At 39.1% G+C, this 13844-nt stretch overlaps 2 protein-coding genes and 1 long non-coding RNA gene across 9 annotated transcripts; 1 reads left to right on the top strand and 2 right to left on the bottom strand.

Annotated features, from left to right (window-relative positions):
- Positions 1-2450: 2450 nt before the first annotated feature.
- LOC112198424 (UPF0481 protein At3g47200) lies at positions 2451-4347 on the bottom strand. The gene is made up of 2 exons (XM_024339548.2): positions 4320-4347; positions 2451-4170 (listed from the first exon to the last, which is right to left on the bottom strand). Exon 2 carries the CDS (start codon positions 4125-4127, stop codon positions 2631-2633), a length of 1497 nt encoding a protein of 498 aa, XP_024195316.1. The 5' UTR covers positions 4128-4170; positions 4320-4347; the 3' UTR covers positions 2451-2630.
- A 2748-nt stretch (positions 4348-7095) lies between these two features.
- LOC112198265 lies at positions 7096-9204 on the top strand. 3 transcript variants are annotated; one of them, XM_040518595.1, is made up of 6 exons: positions 7101-7280; positions 7534-7796; positions 8055-8158; positions 8415-8503; positions 8608-8646; positions 8766-9204. In XM_040518595.1, exons 1-4 carry the CDS (start codon positions 7179-7181, stop codon positions 8438-8440), a joined length of 495 nt encoding a protein of 164 aa, XP_040374529.1. In that variant the 5' UTR covers positions 7101-7178; the 3' UTR covers positions 8441-8503; positions 8608-8646; positions 8766-9204. The 3 variants fall into 3 exon arrangements, with proteins under 3 accessions (XP_040374530.1, XP_040374529.1, XP_024195122.1); XM_040518596.1 differs by lacking the exon at positions 8608-8646 and having other exon boundaries at positions 7096-7280; positions 8055-8174; XM_024339354.2 differs by lacking the exon at positions 8608-8646 and having other exon boundaries at positions 7121-7280; positions 8766-9139.
- Positions 9205-10808: 1604 nt separating this feature from the next.
- On the bottom strand, positions 10809-13295 carry LOC112196074. 5 transcript variants are annotated; one of them, XR_005809027.1, is made up of 6 exons: positions 12808-13295; positions 12644-12738; positions 12074-12210; positions 11629-11676; positions 11488-11526; positions 10809-11366 (listed from the first exon to the last, which is right to left on the bottom strand). It is a non-coding gene; the product is annotated as an uncharacterized LOC112196074 (long non-coding RNA). The 5 variants fall into 5 exon arrangements; XR_002934914.2 differs by having other exon boundaries at positions 12664-12738; XR_005809026.1 differs by having other exon boundaries at positions 12664-12738; positions 12860-13295.
- Positions 13296-13844: the final 549 nt, after the last annotated feature.

Below are 13844 nucleotides of genomic sequence, written 5' to 3'. Positions count from 1 at the left end.
GGTTCATTCAACATCTTGAAAATAAGAAGAGAAGATATATTAGTTTCGGAGCTAAACTTCCATGAAAACTAAATAATAAGATTTCCGAGCTATGCTACCAAGAAATCAATTTCCAAGAATATTTGGATTAGACCAAACAATGATGTTTTAAAATGGTCACAATTTGTTGCTTGCGGACGCTCTTAGTCTGAATATTACGAACACTCTTAGTTCATTGATTACGAACGCTCTTAGTTCGTTTATTATGAACACTCTTAGTTCATTGATTACGAACGTTCTTAGTTCGTTTAGCGTGAATCTCCACAATTTCGCTTGTTAAATAATTGAAACCATGTTCGTTTATTTCAAATCCTGCAGCAAATAAAGGAATTTAAAAGACAAGAAAGCAGGAATTTTAATCTCACAAACTTGTTGATTCGAGGTTTGAGTCATGCGCGTGTTGATGCAGGCATGATGGAGAGAAGCTAACTGAGGAGATGATGAAGCGAGGCTTGCAGCAGTGGTAGCACTTCAATCCTAAGCTAGGATTGTAGTGGCTGTTCGATCCTAAGCTAGGATTGCAGTGGCTATTCGATCCTAAGCTAGGATTGCAACCGGTTTACAATCTTGGTCGTGGCAGAGAGGGCTGGAACGCAGGGCTGCAGTGAGTTGCGGAGTAGCAGGGGCTACAGGCGCGCGGGCGCGTTGCTTGGAGGGCTGGCAGGCGCACGGGCGCGCTGGGTGTGCGGTAGGAGCGCAGGGGCAGAAGGGACGCTGTAAGGCAGCAGCACGCAAGTGTGAGCGCAAGGGCAGGCTGGGGGCAGGCGAGCGCTAGGCTGGGCGTTGGGTGTGTTGGCTACAGGGGCAGCAAGGAGGCTTGCGGCAGGTGGCAAGCGCGCAAGCGGGGCAGTAGGGGGCAGTGGGGAGGCTAGCTCGTGCTAGGGCTTGCGGCTAGGGTTGAAAGCTGCGGCAGTTTTTGGTGATGAGGGTTTTTAGGGTTTTCTTTTTCTTTTTTTTCTTTTAGGCTAGGGTTATGGCTCGTGCTGATAACGTGTTGTAGTAAAAATGGAATTGCAGAGAGAATTGTGTGTTTATTATTGATAATAGGAGCCCTTTATATAGGGATTTATAGAGTACATGAAAGGTAATAGAATCCAAACATAACTAGAAAATCTAGAACCTTCTTCTATTACAACTCTACGACTAAACCCTACTTTGAATAGGCACACATGATGTTGACATCCTTCAACAATTGAAGATTTTTTGTTCGTTTTTGTCCTTGAAACCTGGTATTTATACCTTAGGGTTGTCGACTGTTCCTTGACATAGAAGGATTATTGATTGAAGTTTCCTATTCAATCTCTGCTACTTGATTCCAATAAGGGCTCGGTTTCCTTATGAACTTCGAAATGGGTGACGCTAGAACCCAAACTCAAGTAGACTTAATTTTGAGCCGCATGTATCGGCCCACCAAGCTAAATCCCTTTAAAGGATCTTGCCAAAAATATTTTTGGACTAAAAAAAACTCAACCAATTTTACCATTCTTGATATGACACCATGATCGAGGCACTTGGCAATTTACTTAATGATAAAGTCAGCTTCTATGTTTCTAACATAGTGAAGTTTACTGATCGAACATGAACAAATGGGGTTTTGGGTTGAAAAAAATAAATGGTGGTCCAGAGTTTAGCTTTGCGATCATGCATTGATTTTCTGAATTATTTTTAAAATTTGGTAGGTTGATGCAGGGAGGAGATGGTTTTAGGAGTTTTGCACAATTAAAATGGAGCAGTTTACTGGTATGTGCATTACTCTTATTCTTTGAAGTTTTACGTTCATAAGTTCTCTGCTTTAAGTAGTGACATGTACAACCGTTATCTTTGACAGCTTAGACAAAGAAACAAGCTAGCTAGGAAGAAGAGATGGCATAAGGAAGCATAGGTCCTGCTAGCAGCTGTAACTGATGTTCGATTCTTTAATTTTCGGAATCATATTCATTAATTCTTAGTCCTCATGTATATCAAGTGGTTTGGCTCCATCATTTCTGGCAATAGATAGTAAGACCTTATGTCTGGCAACTCACTACTCTATCCCTCTTTGGCAAGTCGGCAAAGTTACTACAGTTTTACAACTTGCGAGGAGGGTATCTCTTGGGTCTATTTGTTATTGCGAAATGTGTTTGACCACAGGGCAGTTGTGAACGTAGAAGAAAAATATGCGTTTTCATGAGTGTTCGATCAGTACTTGGTGCTCGTATTGTTCATGTTGTCATTGCAATATTGAAATTGACAGATGGACGCAAACAAAAGCTTTATATAAATCAATCCATCTTCATGTCTTCGGGACGACTAAATGCCAAAGAAGTAGGGACGACGTTCAGCCAAAAGGATTGGTTGGACTTTCCCTCACTTTATTAAAGTTTTTCTTTTTATCAAAGAGAAAAAAAGCAATAGAATTCATTTTCAGTGCATTATCAGAATCAAACAAGAGAAAATTATAATTCTAATTAAGATCCAACAAGTAGAGGTACAACGACATATGCATCGAAATATGTAAGAGGTACAATAAAATATCTCAAAAACAACGACAGCCACACACAAAGAAAGTGACAAACACATGCAATTGTGAATAATTTGCTAGCTACTAAACTTCACTTATGCCAGTGAATCCGAATGTTGTTTGCCGCGTTCCACGAGGTGAGAGTCAAAACGATAATACCTATCCCGAAAGCCAAAATTCTCCAAGGGTTAGAAAATTTTTCACTCTTGAGTAAAGCCAACCATGTAAACCATTTCGATCTGTAACAATCATTCACTTTTTCGCACAGCTCTACATAGTAGAACTTCTCGTGCGGGATGTCCTTGTAAAGATTGCTGAAGAACTTACAACCATCTTCATCACTCATCCAGTTACCAATTACTTTTTCCTTGCAAAGTAATTCCATATCCTCATTTGAAGAGATGAGGTTATCCATAAAGATGGCATAAGACGTTATCTCATTTGAATAACCATGGTAGCATTGCTCAATTGCAATGAGGTTCCTGAATAATGTTTCCGATGACATTCCAACGTTTAGCTGTGGAATCTCAAGAATCCCATTCCTGAACCACCCACCCTTGTTGAATCGAATGTCCATTATGCTCTCCCTTTCGACTTTTTCGAATTTAATGTCTGCCTTTGACAGTGCGGTTGCGGTACGAATTTGATGTTGATCTGGGTCTTCATGGACAGCTTTATTGTCTCTCTTGTCTTTGTTCCCAGTGTGCACTTGATGTTCTTCAGGGCTGGATGTACCTTCTTTATCAGTTGCTTTATGCGCTCTCTCTTCTATGGTCGTTAATGGAATAATTATGGAAGCTCTTACCAGATCAAGTATGTGCAGAACATGAGCATCACAATGACACTTGTTTTTCTTGAGATGCGTTTTATAGGTTGCGCAACTATGCTTCAGTGAGGGCAGTATGCTGAGCGCCTTCAGGATGAGAATAGAGAGGGAAGCTTCACCGGGGTTTATATCTACGGTATGGCCATGCGAACTGTGGATAATATGGCCATACAAAATGTGGATAACAAACCAAGGTAGTTGATTCTCTAGGAGCAAAATGTCGTGGCATAGGAAATGAAACATACAGTCCATATTGAACACCGGGTCATCAAAGGCCCTGAGTTTCGGATCGTTAGACTTCCGAAACAGTTGAACTAGGAAGCAACCGTCAACTATCATCATCTCAATGAAGTCTTTGGAAGAAATATGATCAAGTCGTTCTGCATAAAAATTGCGGGCTCGTTCCTCAAAGGCACCTTCATTCTTTTGATCTGAGAGCTCAATAACTTTTGCAGTCAACTCTTCCAAAGTAATATTCTTCATATGTGCGAGAATTTCATTCAAATAGCTGTTTTTCACTCGTTCCATGAGTTGGAAATCTTCCTCACATTTGCCTTCTTTGCCTCCATTACCGTCCTCGTTTCCTCGCTTTTGTCGATAATGATGGAAGGGTCCAATAGAAACAACGTCAGGTGTATATGCTTCTGGGTTTTGTCTCCGGAGCACGTTAGGAACTCTGAAGATGCAATTCTTGCATTTCTTGCGGTCATCGATAACATCAATAACTGTATGATCTCTACCACTTTTACGATTTGCATACATGAGTGCTATATATGATCAATCCCCACCGAATCAGTTGGATCTCCTGAAACAAGTTGCAATTAATGGAGCATATATTCCAATAACGTAGAAATGCATACTAAATGAATAAAATACAAACCGCATGTAATGAGTATATATACACCATATCTATCTAGCTAGCATGAAAAAAGAAAACATTACTATATACTGTACCTAGCCGCCGCGGGGGGGGGGGGGGGGGGGGGGGGGGGGGGTGGGGAAGAGAATTTTGCAGTAGATCAATGGTGACAAGGGGAATCTATAGAAATTGATTGAGTTTTGGTTTGGGTTAGTGTGGTTTTTGCAGCAAAACCAGTTCCTTTAAAAACAGATGGATGGATCTGGAAATTCTAGACTGATATGGGGAAATTTGTTGCAAGTATTTGTCGTTTAGGTAGGCACTGAATAATTAAAGTTGATCTATACTTGCAATTGCGAAGAACTCGAAAATCGTGACTCAGAGTCGAGTTAATTAATCTTCCATGACTGGTAGCTACACCAAATATAGGACTAGCACATGAATGACAGTACATTGAGATCGCCGTCAAATTAATGCTATCCTCTGTAATCCAGTTCAAAGTTTCAGACTGGTGTGACTTGTTCGTTTTAATCAAATTAGTTGTATTAAAATTTCTTATTTTAGTGGTCTTGTAGTTTTAAGCTTTTTACTTTTATTATTATTAAAATCAGTCATTTTTTAATTAATATAATTGTCGTGCGGATATCTTGTAAGTTATTTTACAAATAATAATAAAACAATTATGATCGAGAAACTCAAAATTAATAATGAGTCTCTTACAATTCTTAAGAATTATGTTTGAAGACCAAAAGACCAAAGGAAGAATTTAGATATAGTGATTCAAGCAAAATTTGAGTTTTAAACTGAGTGTACCTCTACAGTACAAGAAGTTAGAAACTATATTACTTTTGTTTGTGTTATAACTTTACTGATTCCATGGTGAAAAAATTAATACCTGCTGGTCCTGGCACCGTGACCATAGATATCATAATAATTAGAGATTTTAAGTTTCATAAAAAATATATATATAAAAATTGGTGGGGGTCATCAATTTTACTTTTCTGAGAAGTTGGTTGGGCCACAAATAATTAAGGGGGGTGAAATTTGCACCCCCAAAATTGCAAACCACACACCTCTTTTATTTTTTTAATAATATTTAATGTCTCTCTTTTTACACTTCCTAAAACGCCCTCAGTCAGATTTTCTTTTTTCTTTTTGGTCTTTTCTTCTCTCTCCTTCCCGATTTTCACCGAGGTCCTCACTCTCTCTCTCACGCACACACTGCTCTCTAAATCCACCTCCACAGGTTATCAGTAGAGAGAGCGAGGTTATCAGTAAGACACCGAGACCAAGAGTGAGATCACTGGGTTCGGCTGTGGCTTTGACCTTTGGGACCCAAGTCCGAGATTCTGCACTTCCCGGAATTGGAGAGTTTCAAGTCTGGGACTTCAATTGAATGTCTGTAGTGGTGGCGCGTGGACGCGTGAATCCGCTCCGGTAGAGCTAATACACCTTAGAAGCAGGTCGAAGTCTCCGGGTCTCCAAAATTTTCCGAGACGAAACTGGAGGCCGGTTTGATTCCTGTAAATGTGATCGACCAGAGGGAAGGAATTGCACGTGATTAGTTTTGGGTGTAGAGAGTGTTTGGGTGCTGCCCAAAAATCAGTTAGTGTTCTGCTAGTGGAGCTCTGATTGTGGTGGAACAGTGACGCCGGTGAGGACAGCGTTCCAGTCGTTCACTCCTTGAAACTGGAGTGAGTTTCGGCCTTGGTTCGAAGCGGGATTGAAGAATGGGTCTGGGCCGTCTAGTCAACCAAGCATAGAGAAATTCTCTCTCTCATCTCTTCATCTCGGTTTAGAGAAATTGAACTGTGACTTGTATGTGTGATTAATCAAGAAGAGAGGAGTTGTAGGTGTGACCATATTGCGTCGGAGAAGACGCTGGAGGAGGGAAGGAAAGAGAGAGAGCTCTGTGTACCCCAGATTTGGGTGCCCAAATCAGATCTTGGTATTACCGGTGTCGGGGCGTGAGCGGCTTGCCTGCCTCGCCGGTCGACGTAGAAGCTAAGTTCGAGTCGTCGGAGGCCCGTGAGTGCGATGGTGGTGGAGGTGAGGCACGGCGGTGATTGCTGTGAGAGAGAGAGAGAGAGAGAGAGAGAGAGAGAGAGAGAGAGAGAGGACCTTGGTGAAGATCGGGAAGGAGAGAGAGAAGAAAAGACCAAAAAGAAAAAAGAAAATCTGACTGAGGGCGTTTTAGGAAGTATGAAAAGAGGGATATGAAATATTATTTAAAAAATGGAAGGGGGGTGTGGTTTGCAATTTTGGGGGTGCAAATTTCACTCCCCATAATTAATCATAGCATAGCAAAATGATTGATTGCTTCCATGTGACGTTGGGCTGTGATGCACAAGAGAACAAAAATTATCGCAGAGGCCAATGCCAACTATTTTCATATTAGAGATGGCAAACGGGCAGGGCCGGGCCAGCTTAATCGTGTCTGGGCCAGCCCATTTATTATCGTGTCGGGCTCGTGTCACTCCATTTACTTAAACATTAAGCTCGGCCCGACCCATAGCCCGAGCCCATATTGTGCCGGGCCGTACTCATGCTTACTTACTATAAAGCACGATTTTAAAATCTTAATTTGAACAAACAAAGATTAATTTTATTTAACTATTTAGAAAATTAAAATAAATTAAGTTCTGCAACGTTTTTCTTAATCTTAGTTTTTTAAGATTAGATTTCTAATAATTTTTTATATTCCACTATAAGAAAAAAAAAAAAAAAACTCAAAATATATTGTTTTTAGTATATTATTGTGAGATTAATCTTTATTAATATAACTCTATTATTCTTTCATTCATGGGTTAATGATAAAAGAGGTCATTCTGAAATACTTTATTATAATTCAGGATGCACAAATATCTCCATGATAATTAAGGTCACCTATTAACAACCTAACACTGAAAATACAAATAATTACAAAAATTGCCACTGAAAGCACTCACTTCAAGATGCTAGGCCTCTCCAATTTCACATTCGACAATTGCAGTTTGCAATTTCGTCCCCTTCGATCTTGTTTCCGCCGCCACCTCCAGTTGGTCCTCCCTCCACAAGTACGCATTTTTCTCCTTTTTTTCACTCACTCGTTCAGATCTGTTAATCGAAATCCTTCTAATTTCTGAATTCCTTTCTCATTTCATCTTCGTCGATTAAGAATCCTCTGTTTTTAAGTTTTGTTTTCGATGCAAAGCTCGTTCACTTTCATAGATTTTTTCTTCTGCCTTTTCAAATATGTTAAGCTTTCTGCTTCCTTGCTCTGTGTGATTTTCTTTTTGATGATGACAATGATGTGTTTCTTTGTTATAGGCAATTAGTTCATTTTGGCTGCAATTGATGGTGTGTTTTGGCCTCCTCCACTCCAGCGTCCTCTTCGAGAATTCCGATTTCGTTCGAGCTCGGACCCGACGACAATTACCGCCTCCAATCAGAGCCCTCCTCCAGCCAAATTCACCAACCACCGCCGCCAGCTTCCGATTGACTTTGGTGTTTTACCATGGCTGTGTTCTTTTTGGCGATCGACTGCTCTTCTCTCTTCACATCTTGAAGCTTTTCACCAAAACCAGAAGCAGGTTGCTATAATAATATGTGTTGCATGAAGGGACATATGTTTTAGAAGAAAATAATTTGAGTATTAATCTTCAGTTGACTCATTTTGCATGCTTAATGATCATTGGAGTCCACATCCTCTCTTGTAAGTGGAAGGGGAAGAAAGTTTCTTGATTCCTAGCCTCACTAGTATAGATAGTCTATTCCTGAGGCCTTATTGGTGTGATCCCTGAAGTTTCTAGTATTTTCTCTTTATCTGTGCTTGTTTTTTGAACTTGCAGGTTATTAGCAAGCTTGAACGCCGCACTGTTGCCTACCATGAGTCAGGGCATGCATTGTTGGTGGACTAACTGGCTTCCATATGTGCCTTATAGGTACCAATCAGGTCAGACATCTTCTTGGTATGTTTGTTGGTTTAGCATGAATTGCTATCTACATTACTGTAGTTGGATTTGTTTCATCATATGTGAGAAAGGACGGACTTTAGGTCTAGTTATAGTAAAATGGTCCATAAAGTATCAGGGCCATGACTAAAGTGGTAGTACTAACTCCGTAAGTGTCTCACATGCTCTTGATGAACTTGACTAATGGAAAAATTGTATTTACCGGCTTCTTAAATTATTCTCGTTATCATTTTTCAGGTGACGTTCCTCGAATCAAGAGATAGACTTGGTGGCCGGTTTCATACTGATTACTCATTTGGTTGTCCAGTAGATATGGGAGCATCATGGTAAATTTATCTCTTGTTTGCTTTTATTATAGTTTGGTTTGTACGTAGTTGCATGTTTCATAAACAAATCCTCGAGTAGTGATGTGGTTATGTACTTTTCCCAGCCCTACATCACTCTTCACATTTTGATGAATTTGTGGCAGGTAAGGTAAAGTAGATTGATTATCTTGTTTGTTGGGCATGGGAAGTAAAACTAAAGTATATGACACTTACATCTAATGCACGAATGCCTAATTTCATGTTGCTACCATATTGTTTAAAGTGTGCAGTGAAGCAACAGCACAACCCAATTCCCTAAAAGCAAGAACATGGAAGCTTTTAAAGAGCTTGTCTCCACCTGTAATGGCTACAGCTCTGCTCTTATCTCCAATCTTCATTACTCCTGATAATCACACTCTTGCTGGGTTTAGCTTCGTTCAGTATGTAATACTTGTTTCAGTTTCAATTTGATGAATGTTTAGTTGTAGACAAATAAATTTGTGCTTGTTGCTTTAGTGGGTAAATTTGTATTTTAGCATCAGAACCTTTTTTGGATTAGATTTTCAGTTGAAGCTCGAGTTTCTGTGCTTTGAGGGTGTCATTTTTTGCTTCATAATCAAATTGGTGAAAATCCCTCCCCTATTACTATTGCTATCATATGTTAGGAGTTGCTTCTAGTTTTCAGGTATCGCAAATGAATGGAAAGAATTGGATATTTTGAGCCACTTTTTGGTGGGTGATTTTCATCTTGATTGATAAATACTGTTGTTATACACATTGCATGTCACTGTCATACACGTCACTAACGAATTATTAACCAAGTCACATTGCATGTCACTGTTATACACGTCACTGACCAAGTCACTGGCTAGTGAAGTCATTGGCCAGCTTAAGCGCCTAGTTACTGTTAACCTCATCAAGTCATACGAAAAGTCACTTATTATGTCACTGTCAATCACTAGTAAAGTCACTGTTAATTACAAGTTACTGGCAAAGTTATTGACTATGTCACTGTCAATCCTTGGCCAAGTCACTATCAATCTCTGATCAAGTCACTAACCAAGTAACTGACCATGTCACTAACCAAGTAACTGTCAGTAGCCAAGTGGATAGCCAAGTCACTGTTAATCACATGTCACTAACTAAATAACTGACCATGTCACTAACCAAGTAACTATCAGTAGCCAAGTCAAATGTTAATAGCCAAGTCACTGTTAATCACATGTCACTAATTAAGTAACTGACCATGTCACTAACCAAGTAACTGTCAGTAGTCAAGTCACAAGTTGATAGCCAAGTCACTGTTAATCACATGTCACTAACCAAGTAAGTAATTGATCATGTCACTAACCAAGTCACAAGTCACAAGTTGATAGCCAAGTCACTGTTAATCACATGTCACTAACTAAGTAACTGACCATGTCACTAACCAAGTAAGTAACTGACCATGTCACTAACCAAGTAAGTGTCAGTAGCCAAGTCACATGTTAATAGCCAAGTCACTGTTAATCACATGTCACTAATTAAGTAACTGACTATGTCACTAACCAAGTAACTGTTAGTAGCCAAGTCATAAGTTGATAGCCAAGTCACTGTTAATCACATGTCACTAACTAAGTAACTGACCATGTCACTAACCAAGTAACTGATTATGTAACTGATCATGTCACTTACAATGTATGTGACTGAACTTCACTGACCAGATCACTAGCTGGCCTGTGACATCGCTGTCAATTCCTAACCGAGTTACTGGCCACATGTCACTGGCTATGTCATTGGTTAAGTTACTGTTAACCTCAAGTCACCTACAAAGTCACTGACCATGTCACTAAGCAAGTTGCATGTCACTTACTATGTCACTGTCAATTTCTGATCAAGTTACTGTCAATTCCTGGTCAAGTTACTATTTATGTCACAGGCTTTGTCACTGGCCAATTGTAAACTCAAGCTTATTAGATCAATTAGTTTTTATATCTTTTTATCGTGTTACTGTTGTGTTTAGTTTTTCTTAATGAAACATTATTTTTATAGACTCTTTACAGCAATTCAAGTTTTAGGCATCTTCTGAATTGATCAAGTCATTATCATTGGCCATGTCATATTGCATGTCACTGGCCAAGTCATAGAATGTCACTAAAAAATTATCATATACATGTTCACTTGTCTGTACATTAATATGTACATTACAGCTACAATATTGGTCAACAACTTTATATATCATGGAGTAAACTTTACGCCTTTATATCATGGAAGCCAAATCACATAACAACTAACAAGTTTCGCATGGTTAATCTTCCCCCATCCACAACAAAAATGAATAATAATCTCAACAGAAATAAGGGTGAATATGCCATCAACAGAAATAATCCCATATGTACAAGCTGTAAAATACAAGTGATATGAGTAATGATGCAAATTTTTTGGCAATAAAAGCCCGTAATACATCCACCTATTAGTTCAAAGTATTGATATCTCAAGTATCAATATTTGTGACAGTAACATTTACTCCACTAAAATCATACTTTCATAATTTCTGGATCATTCCAGGGTCCCTTGCAGACCTAAGCACCCGCCTTCATTTGGACATGAGCAATCTCCCCCAAGGAAGTCAGAAAGTTGACTATTTAAATAGAAAGTTGCTAAAATCAGTTCAGTAACTCGAGCCATGAATCCAATCCATAACCGCGTTGTTGGTGGAGCCGTTATCCTTGTCTCATTGAAAGCCAAACAACCACCAATCACCATATCGAACACCATCAGATAATGAAATCAAACATGACAGATCTTAGCAAGCAGCATAAACTTGTAATGAGAAAGTATACTACCGAGGACTGGTTCATTGGCTTTAATACACACATTTGCTCCATTGCTCAATAGTGTTTCCCTGTTCATTCATAGGCATATTATAATTCATAAACAATCATTTTACTTCACATGCAGGCGAGATGGGGAGGACCAGAAAAGGATACGTCAGACATAAGGTTCAAAATAACATTAACACTAACCTTGAGAAAAATACCACAATCTGTCACATGAACAAGTCCCTGCATCCCATTATATGTGAAAAGTTAGAGAATAATCATAATATTATCAATAGAATGTGAAGATAGAACAAAGCATGATTTAATTTAGATCACAATATGCACCTTCATGACACCGCCCATGAGAAGTGCTCTCCGTGCAAGAAATTACTTCTGCGGACAATAGTAGAAATCAGAAAGGCCAATAATTGAGCTTTTGCATATCTAGCACTACAAAGAGGTTTTGAGGAGGCTCATCCACGTATTATCTTCACAGTAATTCATGTTTCACTAAACCCTTTCTAACATCAAACAACACCAAGATCAACTCATACCCTTATATTGTGCTATCTTCACAAATTGTTTTCTAAACCTTTGCATAATCAATGAGAAGAGAAGCTTTACCCTTCATGTTACATCGCTAAAACATAAAGGGATTCTTTATATTAATCATTAAATCTTTTCAAGAATGTGGTTACTCTAGACCTTCCTTAAATCAAACAAAAGCTATAATAATACCTCTTTAAGAACTATTTCTCTACATATTAGCCGCTGTTGCAAGAGTACGTACCTCTTTATGCTCTTTGAGAGTATAGGTTTACGATCCAATGTCTTTATTTTTATCTCAACCGTAGGTTCAGACCCATCCATCAGCTCACTCATTGGAATATGTTTAGCACCATTACTCTTCTCAGCTCATAGTGATCCCTACAAAGATGCAAGAGTAGAAATCAAGATCATTGTACTTCTTTTTCTCCTCATTTATGATTTTCCATAATCTAAACCACTATGGTAAACATAATTTCACTTAAAAACAAACTCTTACTCACTGTTCTACACTAACAGAACTAAACTTAATTCCAAGTCTGCAAACATATAAGACAAACAAAAACTGAACACTATGACATTGTATATCAAATCTAAAGCTACAAAAATGCTCCATGAATCGCAACCAACCATTAAGTTACAATGTATATTAGCACTATATAGATAGTTCCAATTGACGGCACCCACAACCCATTTCAATCCATTACCACCAGTCAACATAAACATCAAACTCTTTTTCTCATTAAACAATTCATTCCTTTCTTGGCTATGATTATAAAGCTTGAGCTGAAAATTGATGAAAGTGTAAATATACAGGAATACAAATTTGGTGACCTGGGGACCATTTCTAAGTTTCTTCAATGGTATTATGCCTCTTACTGTCCTTCTCGCTCACCAATGCAAAAATACCTGCAAAAACCACCAATCACAAACCCGAATCAAAAACCCTCAATCATGTCCAAGGTCTTGTTTACGTACTCATCAAATAGGCTACAGCCGGTATTGGCAGCGGCTTCTCCACCGCAGATACCGAATTCGAGGTGGCGGGATGTGATTGGTCCGTCATCACGGTGATGGAGGCAGAAGTCGATGGTGGCGCGAGGCATGGTGGTGTGAAGTGGAGTCGACGATGACGACGCGTATCGAAAGCGCGCCGATTCGAAACGACGTTGCAGCAAGCGAGAGTGGATAAGCGAGGGTTTTGAAATTCGAATCGCCGGCGAGAGATGGGTATGTTGCTTACGTGATGAGATCGGAGGGAGAGGAAGCGGAGGAGCTGAGCTGAACGATCTGGAGGGATCCGATTACCGGCGAGTCGTCACCTCTTCAAGAACTCGTACACCGATTCCAAAGACGCGTTTTTCTTTGCCATTCACACTCTCTCGAGGTCTGTGTCTCTGTGCGGAGGAGGAGAAGAAGATACTGAAGGTAGAGAGAGAGAGAGAGAGAGTTGGCTTTAAGGGTAGAATGGGAATCAAAAAAATAAAAAACTGACATTTTTTAACATCACCTTATTATTTATAGGGACTAAATTAATATTACTAACAATTCATTATAGACCTTTTTATCAAGTGGGAAATTAGGTGATCTTTTTATCATTTCATATTCTAATATGACCTTTTCTATCATTTTCCTTAAAAATTAATCAGCCGGTTTTTTTCACCCACATGTTAATCATCCGTTAATATTAGCCTTGGTGCTAAGGGAGTTGAAGTTCTGACTCAAATCCAGTATTCAGCTTATGTTAGCCGTCTTCTTAATGAAGATGCTTCTGGTGTTGGTAGAATAGGATGCTTCATTCTAATTGTAATAGTTAGTTAGTTAGTTTGTTTTGTTTCTATTTGTCTTTTTGTTTTGGGAAAAATCTATGAATAGTACTCGAAGTAAGGCCCACTATTAATTTCAGTACATCAAGTTCCAAAACATAAACTTTGGTACATCAGATTCCAAACCCGACCCAGTAAACATATGCGACATCAATGACGCCATTAGTTGTAGTGACATGTGTCATAATA

This window comes from Rosa chinensis, chromosome 4 (assembly GCF_002994745.2).
Source record: "Rosa chinensis cultivar Old Blush chromosome 4, RchiOBHm-V2, whole genome shotgun sequence".
Lineage (NCBI taxonomy): Eukaryota > Viridiplantae > Streptophyta > Magnoliopsida > Rosales > Rosaceae > Rosa > Rosa chinensis.
Note: the sequence above shows the minus strand (reverse complement) of the source record. Positions and strands in the feature narration are given on the sequence as shown.